A 23,104-nucleotide genomic window follows, 5' to 3' on the forward strand; every position below is an offset into this window, starting at 1 on the left:
TGTTTTCATTTGTAGGAGAGACTAGGACCCGAGGGCACAACCTTAGATGAAAGGGAAGACCTTAGAGAACGTAGATAAGGAGAAACTTCTTCGGCCAGAGAGTGGTGAATCTATGGGATTTACTGCCACAGAAGGCTGTGGAGGCCAGGTCATTGAGTACATTTAAGACTGAGATAGATAGGTTCTTCATTATCAAGGGGATCAAGGGTTACGGGAAGAAAGCGGGAGAATGGGGTTGAGGAACTTGTCAGCCATGATTGAATGGTCGAGGGGACTCGATCGGCCGAATGGACTAATTTCTGCTCCTATGTCTTATGGTCTTATGGTCTTAATGTCCTGTGGTAATTGTCACTCTCTATGTGTTAACTTAATTTTTCTAATAAGGAGTTAACAATTTGTACCTCAGAAAGGAAATTACACACCATGAGATAGTAAGAACTGCTGATGCTGGAATCAGAGGTAACACAGCGTGTTATCTTCTGAAGAAGAGTCCCAACCCGACATGTCACGTCAACTTTCCTGCTCCTCTGATGCTGCCTGGCCTGCTGTGTTCCTCCAGCTCCACACTGTGTTAACTATAAATTACACACCATCACGCCTGTTAGGTTTATTGCTTTAAACCATTTGTCAAGAGGCATTGTGGGGAATGGTGGAGTGAATGATTTGATGGAGTTTCTGCATTTGTTTTTTTTTATATCACAATCCGTATGAGAACAAAGTACTGTGCAGTTTTGGCCCCTTATTTAAGATCCAACTTTATTGCATAGTAGCATTGCCGGGATGGTTCGCTCAATTCCTTCCTGGGTCAGAGGGTTAATTTCTGAGGAAGGTTTGGACAGGGTGAGTCTTCATCTGTTGACAAGAATGAGAGGTGATTTTATTGAAACTCTGTAAGATCCCCACGAGACATAAACGCGTGGGTGCTGAAAGGATGCTTGCTTTTGTGGATGAGTCTAGAAGCAATGTCCAGTTAACAAAAAGGGCTCTCTGAATTAAGACAGAGATTAAGAGTATTTTTATTCTCGAGGAGTTGTGATCCTTTGGGTTTCTCTTCCCCAATTAGCAGTGGAGGAAGTGTCACTGAATATTTTTAGGTTGGGGTGCAAATAATTCTTGACTAACAAGGAAGTCAAAGATTCTCAAGAAGGTTACTGCTGAAAAGTAGAGTTGTGTGAACAATCAGATCAGGCATGATTTTAGTTAATGGCTGCAGGCCTGGCCAAAATGTTTACTCCTGGTCCAAATTCTTATGTTTGTATGTACGTCTGTTCTTACAATTTCAAGCTCAAACCAGAAAAAGATGGTAGTTTGCGAATAGCTGTCGTTTGCCAGAACCGTCCTTCTGGTACAGGATCCCAAAATCAGTATCAAATTTGGGACCCGACCTGGCTCTGTGTTAACAAACCACTGACACAATTTTAGATGGGTTGGCCAATTACTGGCAAAGTGCACCATTAAAATCTAATAAAGGAAGTGAGATGGTGAGGGTGGGGGGAGTTTTCAAAGGCAGAAGTCCGATAAGAGGCCCTTCAACACTGAAGTAACTGCTGCTCGAAGTTGCATGTATGGGAGAGAGAAGCTACCTCTATCTTTCCACTTGTTTCTATTCAGTGAATAGCAGAGCTGCTCTGGCACATCAACAATCCAGCCTGATGTAGGGTGAAGTAAATTAAAACTTTTTTTAGATTCATTTAGTACAATCAGATATCAATCTGAATTCCCAATGTCTCTTGAACAAGAAAGCTGAACCACTATCTCTATGAACTATTGTGGACTTAGTATCCAACGCATTGGATATCTAGTAGTGCAACACCAAATACTAAAATGGAGCAGAAGTTGACAGTGAACAACCAGTTAATTTTATAAAATCAAGTTAGTTCAACTAATGATTAGTTAATGCCAATTAATTGTGTGTTGACATCAAATTTCAAAAGAGGACTTTGTAAATAATTTCTTAATTATAGAGCAATTTTACAAATTTCTGCCTCCTCCATGAATTTTTACCTGTTGGAAGCATTCTTTGAGAGTTCACTGGTTTTGAGAATTCAGAAACCATCCAATCACTCATTTCCAGTCAGGAAAATAATGATGCAAAATGTCAGGACTAACTAATCATTTCTTGATATATTACACAGCGAGACTACAGTAAGTCTGAAATCTCTCTTAGACACTCAGAATCTTTCATTGTGTGAAGGCTAGTTGCAGTTAAGTTTCACTTCAACTTTAATGTGAAAGTGTTGTAACTGTGGTAAATTCTTTCTGCACCGAATACTCAACACTCACTTCACAAAACAACATCAAACTTGTTCAAATATTTGTGCAATAAAAAAACTTTATAACTGTAGACGTATTCAAGGCACTTACACAATAAATGCTGCCAAATCTACCAAATAATGACTGGCATGGTTTTAACCTGTCAACATGTAGCCAATAAGGGTGTGGGTTATTTGGTTTTATGCCTGTGCTTGCAGAGGTTCAGAAAATCACTACCTTGCAGGAAAATGAGGAGGAGCATTTCTGCAGACATATTTCCAAATGTTGCATCAGAATTGTTAGTAGTCAGGATGTGTGACACCAATATTCAGGTTTCAGTGTTTGACTTAGAATGAATGCATTGATACTGCATCCCTGAGCTCCATATCCTCAGTATCTAAATCCTGATGAATTGTGTGCAGATATGAACTGATTAAAATATAGGATTTATTTTTGAACTGTTCATTTTTGTTTTGGAAATTAAATATCTCTGCTGGGCTGATCAGCACCATTCTTTTAATTTGATGATGGGTATTAGTGAGCTCACTGTACCATGGAAGGAAGAAGTTCAAACTTAAACAGGTGACATTGCATAAAAATATATCCCAAATCACTTCTTGCCATCCACTGCAACATAGTTTAAGAGTTTGATATGTTGATGGAGCAGTGTGGGAAATAATGTAGTAAGTGCCTTGATTTAAAAAAAAACATGTCTATGGTCATTGCTGGCTGGGCCAACATTTATTCCAATCATTATGCTCCTGATTGGAAATGAATGAATGGATGATCCACACCTGAATCCTCAATACCCGTGAACTCTCAAAGAGTGTTTTCCGCAGGTGGAACTTCACAGAGGAGACAGGAATTTGTAAAATTGCTCTACAATTAAGAAATTATTTAGAAATAGCTCTTTTGAAATTTGATGTCAACACACATAATTAATTGGGATTAAATAATAATTATTTGAACTACCCATTGTCCTCGAGAATATGGTTCGGCATGAATATTCTTGTCAGTTAGTCACTTACAGCTTCATCATTAAGTTTTCAAATGGTTCAAATTATTTCTATAGAGTCAGTTGGGTGTTACATTAAGAAGTAACCACCCAGAACATGGGACAATTAAAAGAAAGGAAAAGAAAGACTTGCATTCATAAAGCACTTTTCATTACCCGTGCATGTCTCAAAGCACTTTACAATTACAGATAATTTGCATTCCGCAAGCTCTCATAAGCGACAATTACATAATGACCAGGCAATCTGTTTTGTGTTGTTCATGAAGGTTAAATATCGGCCATGGACAATTCCTCTGTTCTCCTTTGAAATACAGACATTGGATCTTTTACATTCTCTCAAGCAGCCAGCTTGGGCATCGGTTTAACATTCAAAAAGCTGCACCTCCGACAGTGTGGCACTTCTTCAGCTCTGGAGTGTCAGCCTGGATTCTTGTGGACACCCAGGAGTGGGACTTGAACCTGGAACTTGGTGACTCAGATGCAAGAGTGCTGTCAACTTTGCACAATAAAAGCTAGCATAACGCATTAATTTAAACACTTCAGTGCATGAAAGCACAATCATTCGTAAAGTCCAGTCAAATACCACTTTGAGAGAAGATACTCCATTCATTAAACTTGTAAAAGTACAGTTAACTAACAGTTCAAATTTGAAATCACATAAAGTGTCCTACAGTTCATTTCCCTTCAACATAGTACTTGCAACATTATGATGCCATGTTACACTTAGCGTTACATGTTACTTTTACAAGATATAGCAGTTATATTTCAAATGCCAAATGTTCTCTGGTCCATAGAACTTGAGAGCTTTACCCATGGATTCCAGCCCTTCATTATACTAGCGTGGGCGGGCCTTAAATGGTAGCCTTTTCCCATTGTGCCTTTGTAGCAGCTGCTGCAAGTTTTAGGGGCCCCTGAGCATGTCATTTTGAACGTGTATCACTTCGTCAGGACCAGCATGGCAAAACATAGAGCACATATCAACGAGTTGATTGCTCTCCATAGCATCTCGGTGTGCATCCCAAGCAACCATTAATAATGTGAATGAATTGTTTTCATATCAGCAAAAAACACTATTTCATTGTTAAGTAGATGAAATTTCTGAATAGATCTGAATGTTTAGGCAATGGGTTAGAGCTCAGTCAGGGAACATTTCATAAGTTGATGTTTTGAAACCATAGTGCTATCTGGTATCATCTGGTGGAAGATGTTCTGTGGAGCTTAAACAATGTGAAATGCAAAGTCTGCAATGAAATTGACCATAAATAGGATTGCTAAGATGTTCAGACATAACATAGAAATTGTATGTTAGTTTTGTGCATGCGTGTCTGTGGCAGGATTAAGATGATCACTATTACTGCAGTTTACATTCAACATATCGTTAATAAATACTGAGTTTTCAATATTACGGCTATCCCTCTATGAATTGCAGGCTCACAATATTGGTTGTCCAGTAGCTTAGTACTTGATGCAATAAATGCCCTCTGGGCAATTAGGGATGGGCAGTAAATGCTGCCTAGCCAGCGACACCCTCATCCCGTGAATGAATAGAGAAAATAAAATGCTATTACTCAGTCTGGAATGCTCAGCTTCACTTTTGGAGATGTCCATACTTTGTTGCTGTCTGATCATTTTCTTCCTCTGAGTTGTCCAACACTAACTAAAACTGTATACTTCTCTTTCTCCGAATCATATGTTTTTAACTCCCGCACTGAAAGATATTAACTAAAACTGGTGATGTTTTTCACAAATTTAATTCTGTCATGTTGAAAACTTCACATTACGTCGTCCTGTTTCAGCACCTTGTGTGCTTTAGAGACCATTCGCTAAGATAATAGTGCTTAGTTTATTCTTCTCCCAGTAAGTCAATTGTGACCTTTCATCCATTGATTTCAGGTGCAACTTGGACACACATAACCAGTCTTGACCAACTGATGTTTCAACATGTTGAGGTGGGCAGTGACATCTGTCAACCTTAGTAAAATCATGATGTCATGAGGACCATCAATGGCAGGATTTAAGGTTTAATAGAAGGGGCGATGTAAGTAATATTGGCATTTTAATGACAAATTTTGCACTTGTGTTCACTAGGGTGAGGCTCCAAATCTCCTCCCTCGCCCCCACCAGTTCATTTATGCAAATTTCTTGGTTTATTGATGTAGTTGTACATAGTGATAACAGGCAATGCATTAAAGCAATGAATATCATCCAGGGAGACAAGTAATCACAACTAAACTTGAACACAAATGAACAATTTTTGATTCTGATTCTATTTTCTGACAAGAATTAATCACCATTTTTCAGCAGCATCAACAACTTGCGATTACATAAAGCTTTTAATAGAGTAAAATGCCTGAGGTGTTTCATAAGAACGATATTAAAGATGATTTGACACCAAGCCATGTAGGGTAACATTAAAACAAGTCAAAGAAGAAGGTTTTAAGGAGTATCTTAAAGTGGACAGATAAATCGAGAGTTGGAGAGATTTAAGGACCTAGTTTCAAACACTATGAATTAACAGCTATAGATATAACCACCAATTGTAGAAATATGCAAGAGGACAGATATTGAAGAGTGCAGAGACATTGGACTGATGTCTTACTGGGGGCTAGAGAGGCAGTAAGAATCTAAGTTATAGATGATTTTGAAACCAAGAATGAAATTTGACAATTTTGGTAGCCTAAATACAGTAACAAAATATTCAAAGTAATAATTTATTTCAGGGTGTAACATAAATATGGCATTTGGTATTGAAAGTGAATATTTGCAGGGTGTTGCATTATCACTATGGTTGACAGAAATCGCAGTATTAAAACAGGGCTGGGTTTAGAATCAGCAAAAACAGACATTTCTGGCATAGTCATCCTTTATCAGGCAACTATCTTGTCTAAGTGCATCTTTCTGATTCAGGTTACATGACCATTCATATTGCCCTTTTTTTCCAATTATCAGTCTGCGATGAATCAGCTCATTTTTGCCTGGGCAGTAATAGGATTGTCTTTGCACTCTGGGCTAAGAAGAGGAAACTATTAGACAAAGTGACTAATTATTACTATCAGAGACCTTTATTGGGAATATTTATGAGTGTAGCCAAAGAAAAATAGGGTGGCATTTACCTGTGACATTTCACGAGGTAATTATGGATGAGGATGGTCATTTGATTCATTGAACTTCATCTATCCAGAAAAATTCTCCAATTCCCTCAAAGACACATCTAGTTGTCAAATCCATTATTCTGTGCGAAGAGAAACTTTACATATGCTCCTTAGGATGTACAATACCAAAAGAGCTCATTGAATCCAACCAGCCATGTGCTGCTGTTTATGTTCCACTCAAGTCTTCTCCAAATTTTCCTCATCTAAATCTATTACTTTAGCTCCCGAGTCCCTTCTCACTCATATGCTTGTCTATTTTCCCCTTAAACGCATCTATACTGTTCACTTCAACCAGCACCGGTGGTAGAACACTCCACATTTTCACCACAATTTAAGTGAAGAAGTTTCTTTTGAATTCCCTAATGGATTTTTGGTGATGATCTTATATTGACGGCCTCTAGTTCCCAACAAGAGGAAACATTCTTTCTGTATCCGCTCTATCAAGACCTTTCATAATTTGAAAGTCCTCTATTAGGTTACTGCTCAGCTTATGTCTTTCAAGAGAAAAGAATCCCAGTCTATCAAACTTTTCCTGGTATGGATACTCACACATTCCTTTGTAAATCTTCTCCATACTTGCTTTTACTATCTCTCTGTCCTTCTTATGATATGATGATAAAATTGCATACAGTACTCTATAGTACCACAGAAAGCTACAGAACAGAGGGATTTGGGAGTCTTCGTGCATAAATTACAAAAAACTAGCATTCAAATCCAGCAGGTAATAGAGAAGGCAAATGGAATACTGGCTAATATTTCTGAGGGAATGGAATTTAGAAGTAAGGAGATTTTACTAAAATTACACAAGGCACTAGTGAGACCACAGATTGAATAATATGAACAGTTTTTATTCCGCGTATCTCAGGAAAGATAACCTGGCATTGGGGGCAATCTAGAGAAGGCCCATTAGACTGACACCTGCTGAGGAAAGACTGTCTTATAACAAAATATTGAGTAGGTTGGTCATGTACTCATTGAAGTTTAGAAGAATGAGAGATGACCTCATTGAAAGGTACAAGATTCTTATGTAATTTCACAAGGGTTGATGCAGAAAGGTTGCTTCCCTTTGTGGGACAGTTCAGGACCATAAATCATAGAATACATCATAGAATCCCCACATTGTGGAAACAGGCTCTTCGGTCCAACAAGTCCACACTGACCTCAGAGCATCCCACCTAGACCCAATCCCTTATGACACATCTAATCTACACATGCCTGAAAATTACGGGGAATTTAGCATGCCCAGTCCCCCAGCCTGCACATCTTTTGGACTGTGGGAGGAAACCGGAGCACCCAGAGGAAACCTATGCAGACATTGGGAGAATGTGCAAACTCCACACAGACAGTTGCCTGAGGGTGGAATCAAACCCAGGTCCCTGGCTCTGCTATGCTCCTAATCTCAGAAAAAGGGGTCACCCTTTTAAGACACAGATAAGGAGGAATTTCTTCTCTCTCAGGGGGGTAAATTTGTGAAATACTTCACTGCACAGGGCTATAGAGGCTGGGTCATTAAGCATATTCAAGACTGGGATAGATTTTTAATCAGTAAGGAAATCAAAGATAATGTGAATAATGGAAGGGAAATGGAGTTCAGGGTTACCAGCTCAGCCACAATCTCATTGAATGCAGAGTAAACCTGGTGGGCTCAATAGCCTAATTCTGATCCTATGTCTTATGGTACTTTCTTTTTGTTACACTCATCTGCATCAAACTTCATTTGCCATTATTCTGCCCATCTACATAGTGCCCCGGATGTTGCAACAGATAAACAATGATGTTCTCTGGTCTTGTCGTTATTAAACTGTTAATTGGACAGCAATTTCTGGTGCTCATGCATGCACAGTCAAACACAGAAACCTGAAGGTTGCTGTTGAAGATGTCCTACTTCTCCAGCAGCCGGACAATAATGGCATCTCACTGAAATACTCAAAATTGAAACACACGGAATAACTTAACATTGCTGTGATGGATGAACACTAACCCCCTGAGAGAAAGTTAGCTCTTGTCCATTCCAAAGTAAATATTTTTTTAAAGATTATGTAACTGGTCATGATTACGGCTGAATAACCTCTCTGATACTGAAAAAAATTGTTGCTAGCTGTAGAGCAGAGATAGTGTAGTGGATAGCATCCTTGGCTCTGAGCCAGAAACTCTAGAATTAAATCCCATTCCAGGATGTGATGACAGGTGTGAGAGTGGGAGAAATTCCTGGTCATGTATGTGATGGAATGAAAATTGGAAGCTCTGCTGTAGTACAATGGGATAGGAAATTGTCAATGATGATGATGTAAGTGGCACAACAGAAGAGAAACAAGTGATTGAAACAAAAAGAGGGGCAGAAGAGAGACTCTGTACTAGAGAGCTGCATTCAGTATAATATATAGTGTAAATAAAAAGTTTATAGCACCATAGAGAGTGAGAGATCCTTACTCTAAGTTAAGGAAAAACTAGGGCTGTAAGGGACTTGGAGCAACAGCAGCTTAGTAAGATAGTATAGCCTCTAAGACAGCAATTGCAGACATCCAACACCCTATAGCACCAAACAGTATAGAATTGATGATGTCGCAATAAGTAACCAACTGCCTGTGGGAGAAGCACAATACATTGTGTAGCAGTCCAAGGTACGGTGACTGCAGAGTTCTCTCAAAACATCTACCATCATCCCTCACAGCTCTGGACTATAAAATACATGTGAAAGTATACGTTACCACAGAAGAATGCATTCCTTTTTGGAGTGGGGGGAGGCAGTAAATGTGGTGTTTGGGCACAGCAGTTTGCTTAGTTGCTTAGAGTGGCCTGATGAGGGTAATGGTTGGTGCTAACTGCCCAGACTTCATTCCCCTTTCTGACTAGAATTTGTTGCTCGTTTAGATGTGGTGGAGGTCATGGTGTTGAGGGTCAGATCTGCTTTGTGGCAGAGAGTTCCAAAAACTGCAGAATCTCATTTGTTCAGATTTTAATTGCTGTGGGGATACCACAAAATCGAATGTTATCTTTACTTTTTCAATCTGTTGCTTTTTTAACGTGTATTAATTAATCTTTCTTTCCCTCGCTTTATTTAGCATTCTGCACATAATCTGACATGGTATTTAACACTTATTTCAAGGAAAGCACATCCTGAGCCATAGGATCAACATTACTACTCTTTAATAGTGTTTGTTTATGATCATATTTTCTTTCTGTTCAAAGAGGTAACTGTGCAAGGGAAATAGAGAATAAGAAAAAGAAGGAACAACCGTTGGGGCCACATGAACTGGCCTACAGATTAATTGTACTGAAAGAGTGAAGTCTATAGACACACTTTTGGCCTTGGTTATAAAGTGTTTCACTAAAAGATCAACAGTGCCACAACTTGTGACTACAGGCTGAAAGACACATTTCTGATAGGTAAGCAGGTTACACCCTTTGTCTTTGTGCCAAGTACTTTGAACCCACTCTGTGCATACTGTCTAACACACCCCATGTTAATGTGTGCAAAATATTATTTCCTGCATAGTCTTGTTCTAGGTGCAATCTAGGGGCACTCAGCACCTTACATCAGGTGCTGCTGATATTATATTTCCAATGACTTCTTGGATATTTTGCTGCCTGCACTTTAAGCTTCACATAATAGCCCATTTAAACATGGCAGCTACAATTTGTTGGTTGCAGAAACTTGTTGCAAGGTAACTGCCTGCCTCTCTTCAGTAATAGTAACTACAGTTTAAAATGGACTCATTTGCTATGTATCTGTTTTGAAATGTCCTGGAGTGTGAAAGGCACTAAATAAATGGAAGCATTTGTAAAATTTGCATCACGCACTACATTCCCAGCTAGCTTTAACTATATAAATGATTTGGATGAGAATACAGAAGGAATGATCAGGAAGTTTGCGGATGACACCAAAATTTGTGGTATAGTGGACAGTCAAGAAGGTTATCTAAGACTACAAAGAGATCTTGATCAATTGGGTCAATGGGCTGAGGAGTGGCAGATGGAGTTTAATTTGGATAAATGTGAGGTATTGCATTTTGATAAAACACACAAGGGCAGGGCTTTTACAGTTAATGGTAGGGCCCTGGGTAGTATTGCAGAACAGAGAGACCTAGGGGTTCAGGTACATAATTCTTTGAAATTTGCTTCACAGGCAGACAGAGTGGTTATAAAGATGTTTCAGAGATAGCAGGAACTGCAGATGCTGGAGAATCTGAGATAACAAGGTGTAGAGCTGGCTGAACACAACAGGTCAAGCAGCATCAGAGGAGTAGGAAGGCTGACGTTTCGGGCCTAGACCCTTCTTCAGAAATGGGGGAGGGGAAAGGGGTTCTGAAATAAATAGGGAGAGAGGGGAAGGCGGATAGAAGATGGATAGAGGAGAAGATAGATGGCGAGGAGACAGACACGTCAAAGAGGCAGTAATGGAGCCAGTAAAGGTGAAAGTAGGTGGGGAGTTAGAGAGGGGATAGGTCAGTCCAGGGAGGACAGACAGGTCAAGGGGGCGGGATGAGGTTAGTAGGTAGGAGATGGGGGTGAGTCTTGAGGTGGGAGGAGGGGATAGGTGGGAGGAAGGACAGGTTAGGAAGGCGGGGACAAGCTGGGCTGATTTTGGGATGCGGTCGGGGGAGGGGAGATTTTGAAGCTTGTGAAGTCCACATTGATACCATTGGGCTGCAGCGTTCCCAAGCGGAATATGAGATGCTGTTCCTGCAACCTTCGGGTGGCATCGTTGTGGCACTGCAGGAGGCCCAGGATGGACATGTCGTCTACAGAATGGGAGGGGGAGTTGAAATGGTTCACGACTGGGAGGTGCAGTTGTTTAGTGCGAACCGAATGTAGGTGTTCCGCAAAGTGGTTCCCAAGCCTCCGCTTGGTTTCCCCGATGTAGAGGAGGCCGCAACGGGAACAGCGGATACAGTTTACCACATTAGCTGATGTGCAGAAGAACATCTGCTTGATGTGGAAAGTCTTTTTGGGGCCTGGGATGGGGGGGTGAGGGGGGAGGTGTAGGGGCAGGTGTAGCACTTCCTGCAGTTGCAGGGAAAAGTGCCGGGTGTGGTGGGGCTGGAGGGGTGTGTGGACCGGACAAGGGAGTCTCAGAGAGAGTGGTCCCTCCAGAAAGCAGATAAGGGTGGGGAGGGAAAAATGTCTTTGGTGGTGGGGTCGGATTGCAGATGGCGGAAGTGTCGGAGGATGATGCGTTGGATCCGGAAGTTGGTGGGGTGGTACGTGAGGACGAGGGGTATTCTGTTTTGGTTGTTATTGTGGGGAGGGGGTGTGAGGGATGAGTTGCAGGAAATGTGGGAGACCCAGTCGAGGGCGTTCTCAACCACTGAGGGGGGGAAGTTGCGGTCCTTGAAAAACAAGGACATCTGAGATGTTCAGGAGTGGAATGCCTCATCCTGGGAGCAGATGCGGTGGAGGCGAAGGAATTGGGAATAGGGGATGGCATTTTTGCAGGAAGGTGGGTGAGAGGAGGTGTATTCTAGGTAGCTGTGGGAGTCGGTGGGCTTGAAATGGATATTGGTTTCCAGGTGGTTGCCAGAGATGGAGACAGAGAGGTCCAGGAAGGTGAGAGAGGTATCAGAGATGGTCCGGGTGAACTTAAGATTGGGGTGGAAGGTGTTGGTGAAGTGGATGAACTGTTCGTGCTCCTCGTGGGAGCACGAGGCGGCGCCAATACAGTCATCAATGTAACGGAGGAAGAGGTGGGGTTTAGGGCCAGTGTAGCTACGGAAGAGGGATTGTTTCACGTAACCTACAAAGAGGCGGGCATAGCTTGGGCCCATCCGGGTACCCATGGCCACCCCCTTTGTCTGTAGGAAGTGGGAGGAATTGAAAGAGAGGTTGTTGAGGGTGAGGACGAGTTCGGCTAAGCAGATGAGGGTGTCAGTGGAGGGGGACTGGTCGGGCCTGCGGGACAGGAAGAAGTGGAGGGCCTTTAGGCCATCTGCATGGGGAATGCAGGTGTATAGGGACTGGACATCCATGGTAAAGATGAGGTGTTGGGGACCAGGAAATTGGAAGTTTTGGAGGAGGTGGAGGGCATGGGTGGTGTCACGGACGTAGGTAGGGAGTTCCTGGACCAAGGGGGAGAAAATGGAGTCGAGATAGGTGGAGATAAGTTCGGTGGGGCAGGAGCAGGCGGAGACAATGGGTGGACCAGGGCAGTCAGGTTTGTGGATTTTGGGAAGGAGATAGAAATGGGCGGTGCGGGGTTGGGGAACGATGAGGTTGGAGGCTGTGAGTGGGATGTCACCTGAGGTGATGAAGTTGTGGATGGTTTGGGAGATGATGGTTTGGTGGTCAGGGGTGGGGTCATGATCAAGGGGGCGGTAGGAGGAGGTGTCAGAGAGCTGGCGTCTGGCCTCGGCGATGTAGAGGTCAGTGTGCCATACTACAACTGCGCCTCCCTTGTCTGCAGGTTTTATGGTGAGGTTGGGATTGGAGCGGAGGGAGCGGAAGGCTGCACGTTCTGTGGGGGAGAGGTTGGAGTGGGTGAGTGGGGTGGAGAGGTTGAGGCGATTGATGTCTCGACGGCAGTTGGAGATGAAGAGGTCGAGGGAGGGTAGGAGGCCTTGGGGTGGTGTCCAGGAGGAGGGTTAAAGTGTGTTAAACGTGATTAGCACACTTGCCTTCATTGCTCAGTCTTTTGAGTATAGGAGTTGGGATGTTATGTTGAGGTTGTACAGGAATACTGTGTCCAGTTCTGGTTGCCCTGCTACAGGAAGGATATTACTAAATTGGAGAGGGCTCGGGATTTCACTGGGAATGGAGGGTTTGAGTTATAAGGAGAGGCTGGGGCATAGGTGTTGAGGGGTAACCTTATAGGATTTCATAAGGGGCATAAATAAGGTAAATATCAGGGGTCCTCTCCTGAGGGTGGGGGAGCTCAAAACATGGGGGCATATTTTTAAGGAGAGGAAAAAGTTTTAAAAAGGACATTAGGGGCAACTTTTTTTACACAGAGAGTGGTTTGTGTGTGAAATGAACTGCTGGAGGACGTGGTGGATGTGGGTACAGTTATAACATTTAAAACACATTTGGATAAGTTCATGAAAAGGAAATGTTTGGAGGGATATGGGCCAAACGCAGGCAGTTGGGACTAGTTTAGTTGGGAACATGGTTGGTGTGGACTTGTTAGACCGAAGGATAGACTCTATGAACTGAGTCAACCAAAGTTAGTGCTGTGAGTAATTAGTGATTGGAGATTGCAACTACTTCCTTTGGGATACGAGCAGGAAAGACACTGACCTGAAGAACAATAATAATAATCCTGCTAAGACAGACAAAAGGAGGGCCTGGTGTTTACCGAGTTAAATATGTGGAATGAACATGCTGCATGTGTGAGTTTTTATACAGAGGATGAGAGTATATGAATGTCCCATTGTGGACAGGTATGACATTTCATTAAACAATTTAAATTGGGCTGTGCAGTGTAATTAGGTCGCTGATTAAAAATTCCCTTTTGCTGCAGAGGTTTCATAGCGATCAGAAACGTTGCAGTGCATGGAAAGCAGGAGCTGCTAGACCACAAGTTAAATGCCTTCCTCAGCATTCCCTGTTGATCAAGCAGGAATACCCCACTAGACTCATGGAAGTCTCCGGCCTCCCCTTAGTCCTGAATGCTAGACTTAAGTTTGTGAATGTCAGCAGTATGACCTGTGTGGGAATGTTACTCCTGGGTGAGATGAATGTCAATGAAAGAAGAGACTGAAGTCTCCTTTCTGTGACAGACTTGGTAATCTGTATCAGGCAGATGTGCAGAAATTGCTATCCAACCTGTTTCATTCTTTTCTGCAGCTCATCCCCTGCTCTTACGAACAATAATACATCCCAGAGGACTTTGAGTGCAGATCATCAAAGGAAATTTGACACCGAATCACAATTCAAGCAAATATCCAAAATCTTAGTCAAAACGATGAGTTGTAAGCAGTGTCTTAAAATAGGAAAGGGACATAGAGGGATGAGGAGCTTTAGGGAGGGAATACCAGAGTTTAGGGTAAATGTACTAGCGCATCCAATAGCTGAGCAATTAAAATCAGGAATATCTGAGAGACCAGAATTAGAGAAGCATAGTCATGTTGTAGGGTTTTAGGGCTGAAGTTGTTTATAGACACAGGGAGGAGCAAACCATTAGCAGGATTTGAAAACAAGGATGAGATGTTTAAAATGTCCAATGTTGGATATCAAACACAGGGATGGGCGGTGAGCATGGTTTGCTGTGAGGTAGGACAGAACCAGTGGATTTTTGGCACTATCTGATGTATGGGAAGGTTTCCTACATTATAACAGTGACTGAACTTCCAAAAATGAACTCCATTGGTTGTAATGGCCTTTGATTTCCAATGAATGTGAAAAGCACTATTCAAATGCAAGACTTTCAGTTTGAAAGGTAAGAGCTTAGCCAAGAGAAGAGTAGAACTGTCGAGTCCGGGGATAACAATGGCAACGACGAGAGTTCCTGCAGCAGATGAGCTGAGGCAGGAGTAGAGGCGACTGTTGGTAGAGAGTTGGTTTTGACAATGGGGAGGTTGTACAGTTGGAAGCTCAGGGTCAACAAGATCCCAAAGTTCCAAGGGGCTTGATGCAGACATAGTGGACAGGGAGAGTTGGAGCAGGATGGATGAATAAAAGTGATATCAAAAGTTAAAGTGAATTAATGAACATGACAAGAATATATTTATTTTCTGGACAAAGCCTGACAGATTAGCATGAGAAGTAGTTAGGCATTCCATTTTCTCATTATCCTGCGCAGCACTGTTTTAAATTATCCATCAGACTGCGAAGTACAAGTTCAGTATTAGATGTACTTTGGCATCCCCTAGTGACCAGCCAGATTATGACTGCTTCAATTAAATTTGCAGAATGCACAATAAAAACTGAAAGAACTGCGGATGCTGTAAATCAGGAATAAAAGCAGAAGTTACTGGAAAAGCTCAGCAGGTCTGGCAGCATCTGAGAAGAAAAAAATCAGGGTCAACCCGAAGAGACACCAGACCTGAAATGCTAACTCTGATCTTTTTCTTCACAAATGCTGCCAGACCTGCTGAGCTTCCAGCAACTTCGGTACTTGTGCCTACAGAATGCTGCCTGTGTTAATGAAGTTTAAAGTTATTTGGATAACCAGCAGAACAGGACATCAGGCTGCTGTCTGCACTGCTTGCGATTTCGAATAAACTGTCGAGAAATATCACTCATGCAATCTGTATACGAAATAGCTGGGGCATTAGCAGATATCATAGGTCAGTTAGCCTGACGTCTGTGGTGGGGAAGTTCGTGGAGAAGATACTGAAGGACAGGATATATGCACATTTGGAAGAAAATGGATTAGTTTGTGACAGGCAGCATGGTTTTGTACGGGGAAGGTCATGTCTCACCAACCTGACTGAATTTTTTGAAGAGGTGACAAAGATAATTGATGAGGGAAGGGCTATGGATGTAGTTTATATGGACTTTAGTAAAGGATTTAATAAAGTCCCATATGGCAGATTGGTACAAAACTAAAATGACGTGGGATTCAGAGTGGTCTGGCTTGTTGGATACAAAACTGACTTGGTCTTAGAAGACAGAGGATAGCGGTGGAACGGTGTTTTTCCAGAATGGAGATTGGTAACTAGTGATGTTCCACAGGGATCAGTCTTAGGTCTTCTGTTGTTGTAGAACATATAAATGATCTGGAGGAAAATGTGAGTGTGGTCTGATTAGTAAGTTTCCAGATGACACGAAGATTGGTGGAGTTGCTGACAGTGCCGACGATTGTGAAAGGATATAACAGCATATAGATTGGTGACTTGGGCACAGAAATGGCAGATGGAGTTTAATCCAGACAAATGAAAGGTAATGCATTTTGGAGGATTAAATTCAGGTGTGAATTATACTGTAAATGGCAGAATCTTTAGGAACATTAACATACAAACGTATCTGGGCATAGTTCCCTAAAAGTGGCAACACAAGCGGCCAAGGTGATTAAGAAGGCTATGGCATGCTTCCCTTCATCGGCCGGGATTTGGAGTACAAGAGTTGCCAAACCTTGGGGAGGTAATGGCCTCGTGATAATATTGCTGGACTGTTAACCCAGCGACCCAGATAATATTCTGGGGATGTGGGTTCGAATCCTGCCATGGCAGATGGTGGAATTTGAATTCAATAAATATCTGGAATTAAGAATCTAATGACGACCATGAATCCATTGTTGATTGTCAGAAAAACCCATCTGGTTCACTAATGTCCTTTAGGGAAGGAAACTGTCATCCTTACCTGGTCTGGCCTACATGTGGCTCCAGACCCACAGCAATGTGGTTGACTCTTAACTACCCTCTGGGCAATTAGGGATGGGCAATAAATGCTGACTGGCCAGCATTGCCCGCATCCTGTGAATGAATAAAGAGGAAAAAAACATGTGGCACCTATATAAAAGCCTTGTTAGGCCACGTTTGGAGTGTTGTGTGCAGTTTTGGTCACCACACTACCAGAAGGACGTGGATGCTTTGTAGGGAGTGCAGAGAAGGTTCAACAGGATGTTGCCGGGTCTTGAGGACATTGGCTATGAGGAAAGGTTAAAAAGACTAGGATGGTTTTCACTGGAAAGACGGCAGCTGAGAGGAGCCCTGGTAGAGGTCTACAAAATTATGAAGGGCATAGATAGGGTGGATAGTCAGAGGCTTTTTCCCACGCTTGAAGTTTCAATTACAAGGGGGCACAGGTTCAAGTTGACAGGGGGAAAGTTTAAGGGAGATGTGCGAGGGAAGTTTTTCACACAGAGAGTGAAAGGAGTCTGGAATGCACTGCCAGAAGAGATGGTGGAAGAAGGCACATTGTCTACATTTAAGAGGCATCTGGAATAGGGAGGGAATAGAGGGATATGGACTGAATAAGGGAAGAGGTTTGTTTTTTAGTTTAGTTAGGGCTGATGATTGGCATAGGCTTGGAGGGCTGAAGGGCCTGTTCCTGTGCTGTACTTCTCTTTGGTTTTGTTCTAATTATTAGGAATGCTGAGCTGGGACATCACAGCAAAACACAAATATCCAATTTTCTGTGGATGCTGACTTTTCCAATATAAAGCGAATGGCATTCACGTTTTTTTGGAGGTTTCTATCAGACAGGGGGAAAAATCCTGCTGTAAATGCAAAAAAAAAACGATGGAGGGGCATATAACAAAATACATATTTAGAATCATTTGGCAGCTTGGCAAGAACAGACCACGAGTGAGGTATGTGAGCAGCTGGGGTGAAGTTTCTGAGTTGCTTCGGGGAGGTTTCTGGCTGACGGCTGTTTGTATGAGTTCCCCGGAACCCCCCTGCTGGGTCCGGCGTTCCGGCCGGAACATTGAGCAGGGGGAACCAGGGCCCAAGATGGCGGCAGCTACACAGGAGAGGGTGTGAGAAAGCTAGGCCCCGGGATGTTTCTGGTGAATTACAGCAGCAGCAGCGAGGAAGAGGAGGAGAAGCGGCGTCCGGGCGAAGCAGGTTCCCGGGGCCCAGCAGAGCAGGGAGCTGTCGGCGGGGCTGAGTGAGTAACTAGGGCCGGAATTAGCGGAAGAAGGGTCGGTGTGCACCGCCAGGAGGTTCCCCCCCAGCCAAGTATTACCCAAAATATATATAACAAACAGAATTAATGTAACAGCACAGAAACAGGCCATTCGGCCCAAACAGACCTTGCTAGAGTAAATATTCTCACATCCTCCTTCATCGAGTTCTGTCAGCACAACTTACAACATCTAAGATTGGCTGGTAAAGCTGTAACTTAAAAAAAAAAGATGGTTCAGTTAGGTACAGATAGAATGTCTGGGGGAAAACTCAAGACAATTAAAGCAGGAGCACCCTGGATGGTGAAAGACGCACAAAGAATGGAAAAACCAACAAAAAAAAAGGGCTGATGATAGATGTAAGGTGAATAATATGAGTGAAAAATCAGGCTAAATATGGAACCTTCGGAAGTGAAATGAAAAAGGGAATCAGTATTATAAATATGAAAAAAAGAGTGGCAGATATATAAAAGGAAATCCATATGCACTTAAAAAGTAAAAGGACGAGAGAGGGACACTGCATAGTCAAAGTACTATATGACTGCTTAAGCAGGAAAGAATGGCTGTTACAGTGTAGCAAATCACAAAGTGACTGAGGCTTGGATGGGCTCAAATTTAATAAAGAGCATGTTTTCAAAAGGATGGCTGTACTTAACATTAGTAAGTCATTAGGACCAAAGGGATGCTGAAGGAAGCAGGCTGGAAAATATGGAGATATGGTTTTCCTTGAGGCAGAGATGTGCCAGAACATTGAATGTTCGCAAATGCTACACCCTTGTTCAAACCAGACTAGTCAGTTTAACCTCAGTGTTGGGTAGTAAACGTCCAAGACCAAGTTAACTGTCACTGGAACAAATAAAGCTAACTAGAGAAAAGCTATCATGGATTTGTTAGAGGCAGATGTTGTTGAATTAGTTTGATTGAACTTTTTGATGAGGTGCCAGAGAGGATTAATATAGCTAATATACTTTTATAATGCACTTCCAAATGACATTAGATTATGTGCAACTCAATATGCTTAGCACCAAAGCTAAGACAATCAGCCTTTCATCGTTATATATTTAAGCAAACAATTTTATTATCGTCCTTTTAAATGTCCTTTATACCTCATTGGCACTTTTATAATTCAGAGCACTGAGAAAATGTGACTTAACTAAGGTTTGAAGCAAGTTTAACATAATTTATGCTAACTTTATAAAGTTTGCATTTGAGACAATCTGATTATTCTGTGTTAGTGATATTCAGATATTTAGTGATTTGTTTATTTGCGATCATGGATCCCTTTGTTCCACTACCTCGCTTAGATTCTTATATTTCAAGTAACATAGAATTTTTATCCTTTGTGTGTGTGGAGTTCTTTAATATTCTCATATTTCAATAATAATAAATATGCCTGATCATCGTATTTTGGCGCACCACACCAGCTTGCATTTCATTCTGCTTTTAAAAAAATGCAGCTGTAAATTTCTGTATTTCTTCCTACAAATTGGAAATGGAGAGCACAATGAGGGATAAGAAAGAGGATAAAAAAATACTTGTAAGAATGGGAGGCAAACAAAGATATGCAATTTAGAAAAAAAATGCAAGTAGCGTAAAAGCAAGCAATACATTTTTAGTTGAATCCTCTATCTGGATTTTGCTTAGCGCAGTGATGTACTGATTCCAATTGTTATATGCTGACTCTGAGCGTTGATGTTTTGTTTTTATTGGTGTTGCACAGAGTGAAATCCCAACGCTTGCCAGTCCCAGAGAGTGTAATGGGTATGTTCAGGGAATTTGAAGAGGAGCTGGATGATAGTGCCAAGCATGATGGTCGCATACGCAGCTTTCCACACCAGCGAGGCAACTGGGCAACACTTGTGTACTTGGAATGTGAGTCACTGATCTTAAAGTTCAGCAAATTTCAACATGGAAATTGGAAAACTGCTGATGGAATTTATAGTGATGTCAGTACAAAGTCTGAAAGGAAAGAAGGAACTCAGGGTTACATACTGTATTGTTACATGTTCCAAGGTGCTTCACAGCAAACAAATTGTCAAAGCAATTATGAAAGCAAAACCCACAGTCACTTTGAATGGAGAACAATCCCCCAAAAAGCAATGAAGTGAATCACTTGTGTCTTATATCTTTTTGCTGTTATTTATTGTAAAGAAATACTAGCTGTGCCAAAAGAAGAATAAATGTCGCTTCTTCTTTGTTAATGTTATTGGACTGTGGACCTCTGTACATTCGATTTGTTGTGCAAATGATTCTTTAGTTGTTTGTTATCACTTGTAAGATAAATATGCTACATAATGAGAGTTCATCATTAGGCAAGTGATACTGATGCACTCAGTTTTATGTAAGTATTTTCACAATACTGGCAAACAATAACATGATAAAGAACATCAAAATTCAAATTTATTAAGACAAACAAGCAAGCGCTTTATTTAATTCTTTAATAGTCTCTTAATAACAGGGTACAGCAAAAAGATATTTTTCATTGGCGAGTTTACACAATATGATTGTAACACTCACCCCTTGTGTAACGTTTCTCACTGAAATGTTTGATGTTCAGAACACCGTGTAAAAATATGACTGGAGCTAAACTTTAATCATAGCCCATTGTAATTATATTGATGACCACAATAGATGACCATACCTTCTATTTCAAAAGGGAAATAAACAGGGACAGTTAATAATCCACTTTCACTTCCAGTTGATAAGTTGTTTAGTGCTGCAGCAACCATTTCCATGGTTTTCCTCATCTTGTATCTTGGCAGTCTTTTGTGACACATGCACATCTTTTTATCAGGGTTATTGGCTACACTCTGATCATTTTGTTTTCCAATTAGATTGTTTGTAGATTATCTTAATTTCATTATTAAATATCATGTATTAGTGTCTATCTTTATTGAAAACTCTCATTAGAGAGAGACGATTGGTGGTGAGTTTAACATAAGGGTCACCATGACTCCGGTGATGCAAGGTTGAGAAAGCAGGACCTTCGTGATTACCTCAAATTAAAAGGGAATTGAACCTGTGCTATTACCATCACTCTGCATTGCAATCCAGCTGAGTGTTGAATTGAATCAGCTTAAAAATAATATTGCTTCAGTGTGCACTTTGTTATCTCAGTTATACATATATTTCATCAAACAATGAAGCAATTCTAATGTTATTACTTTGGCATTCATAACAGGTTAGTTTTAAATTTAACCGCTGAAATTTCTCCAGTATTGATCGAATACTCTTGCTAATAAATTAGATTAGATAGATTGGATAGAAAGAGCTCCAGAAGTAAGGTTGCAAATAATGATTATTGAATCACTGTCTCTGTATTAACTTCATATTCTTAATGTACTGAATAGGGCTCTTGATGAAATATTGCAATTTGATCAACCACCTAAAGATTTTAAGTTTTCCTGATATTATTTTCCAATAAATAATGCAACTAAGTAATTAAATTAAAACTGATTTAAGAATGACAGGATAGGTGATGTTTCAAGTATGCAGCTTGTGGGAGGACCTGGACACCATTATCATAGAGTCATACAGCACAGAAGCAAACCCTTCGGTCTAACTAATCCCACTGCCTGTTCCTGGCCCATATCCCTCCAAACCTTTCCTACTCATGTACTTATCCAAATGTCTTTTAAACATTGTAATTGTATCCACATCCACCACTTCCTCAGGAAGCTCATTTCACATGCGAACTACCCTCTGTGTAAAAAAAAATTTGCCCCTCATGTCCTTTTTAAATCTTTCTCCTCTCATGTTAAAAATGTGCCCCATAGTCTTGGGATACCCCATCCTAGGAAAAGACAACTACCATTAACTCGATCTATGCCCCTCGTTATTTTATAAACTTCCATAAGGTTTCCTCTCAACCTCCTACACTCCAATGAAAAAAGTCCCAGGCAGAAATGTCTGTAATACGCATTTGACATTTGAGCCACTTTAACTCAAGAGTTTATGACCTAGAGGCTGAACTGCAGATACTGTAACACATCAGGCAGGGGGAAAAGTGCCCTAGATTCTTTGTACCAGTGGGGTAATTAGTGTGAGGTGTTCTGATCTTGTCAATGATCAGACAGGTGGGTGTAACTGTGAGTGAGATAGATAAGGGGACTCTGAGCGCAGGAGGGTCAGCTTCTGTAATTGTCCAAAACATTTGAAGTGTCCTCAGCTTGTACAGATGAGAGCAGGCACTACATGGTGGATTAGCAAACTAAATGTGGCATTCATGGTGCAGGAAGCCCCACAAGTGAGGAGTGGAGCACCAAGGAGTGTATGGTAGTAGGGGATATAGTTAAGGGGATTGGCACTGTTCTCTGCAGCAAAGAGTGAGAGACCAGGTGGCTGAGTTGAATGCCCAGCCGGGGCTTGGAACATCTGCTCAGAGACACAGAGGAGCCTGCAGTGGGAGGGTGAAGATCCATTTCTCTTGGTCTACATAAGTGCCAGCAACATAAGTAGAACTATGAAGGAGAGTCTGTGGAGCTGGGTATTAAATTAAAAGGTAGAATCTCAAAGGTTATAGTCTCTGGGTTATCTCCTTCTGAACCGCTCCCCTTGCCTGAGACTTGGTGACACTCAGGTTAAGCCACCACCAGTCATCTCTGTCTAATGAGCCCTATGGTCCAGTAGAACTGTGATAATTTTAGCTTTTTTTAACCTGAACTGCATGTAACTTGTCATAGGGTGCTTAAAATCAGAGAGATGAATATGTGGCTGAAAGACTGTTATGGGAGAAATGAGCTGTTTTTTTGTGGGCCATGGTCAAGTATTGGGAAAGTGGAGCTTGTACCATTGGCATGGTCGACAGCTGAACCGCTGCGAGAGGTTCTTGCTAGCCACATAACTAGGGAAGTAGGAGTTCTTAAATATCAATCAAATATGGAAATGTGTTTTGTTACAAAGAGCGGGAATAAGGTAAGAGAGAAAAATAGTAATGGGAAATGAGGGTTAGAGAATGACAGAAGAACAGAGAGAGAAAAAAAACCTAATAATACATGAAGAATCAAGACTAGATGTTGTAAAGGTAATAACGACGAAACAAAGGCTTTGTATCTGAATGCACGTGGCATTTATAACAAAGTAAATGAATTGATTTTGCTTATTGAAGTAAATATATATAATAGCCATTATGGAAACATGGCTACAAGATGACAGAGATAGTAGGAACTGCAGATGCTGGAG

The 23,104-nt window shown here is 41.5% G+C and overlaps 1 protein-coding gene across 1 annotated transcript in view; it reads left to right on the forward strand.

Moving 5' to 3' along the window:
* Positions 1-17,635: 17,635 nt before the first annotated feature.
* usb1 (U6 snRNA biogenesis 1) overlaps positions 17,636-23,104 on the forward strand; it is a 19,127-nt gene continuing 13,658 nt past the window's right edge. The window contains exons 1-2 of the mRNA XM_048606002.1: positions 17,636-17,907; positions 19,644-19,795. Of these exons, the coding sequence (XP_048461959.1) occupies positions 17,798-17,907; positions 19,644-19,795 (262 nt within the window). The 5' untranslated portion in view covers positions 17,636-17,797. The remainder of the gene's footprint in view (positions 17,908-19,643; positions 19,796-23,104) is intronic.

The sequence above is a fragment of the Rhincodon typus genome, chromosome 15, assembly GCF_021869965.1.
Source record: "Rhincodon typus isolate 14 chromosome 15, sRhiTyp1.1, whole genome shotgun sequence".
NCBI lineage: Eukaryota > Metazoa > Chordata > Chondrichthyes > Orectolobiformes > Rhincodontidae > Rhincodon > Rhincodon typus.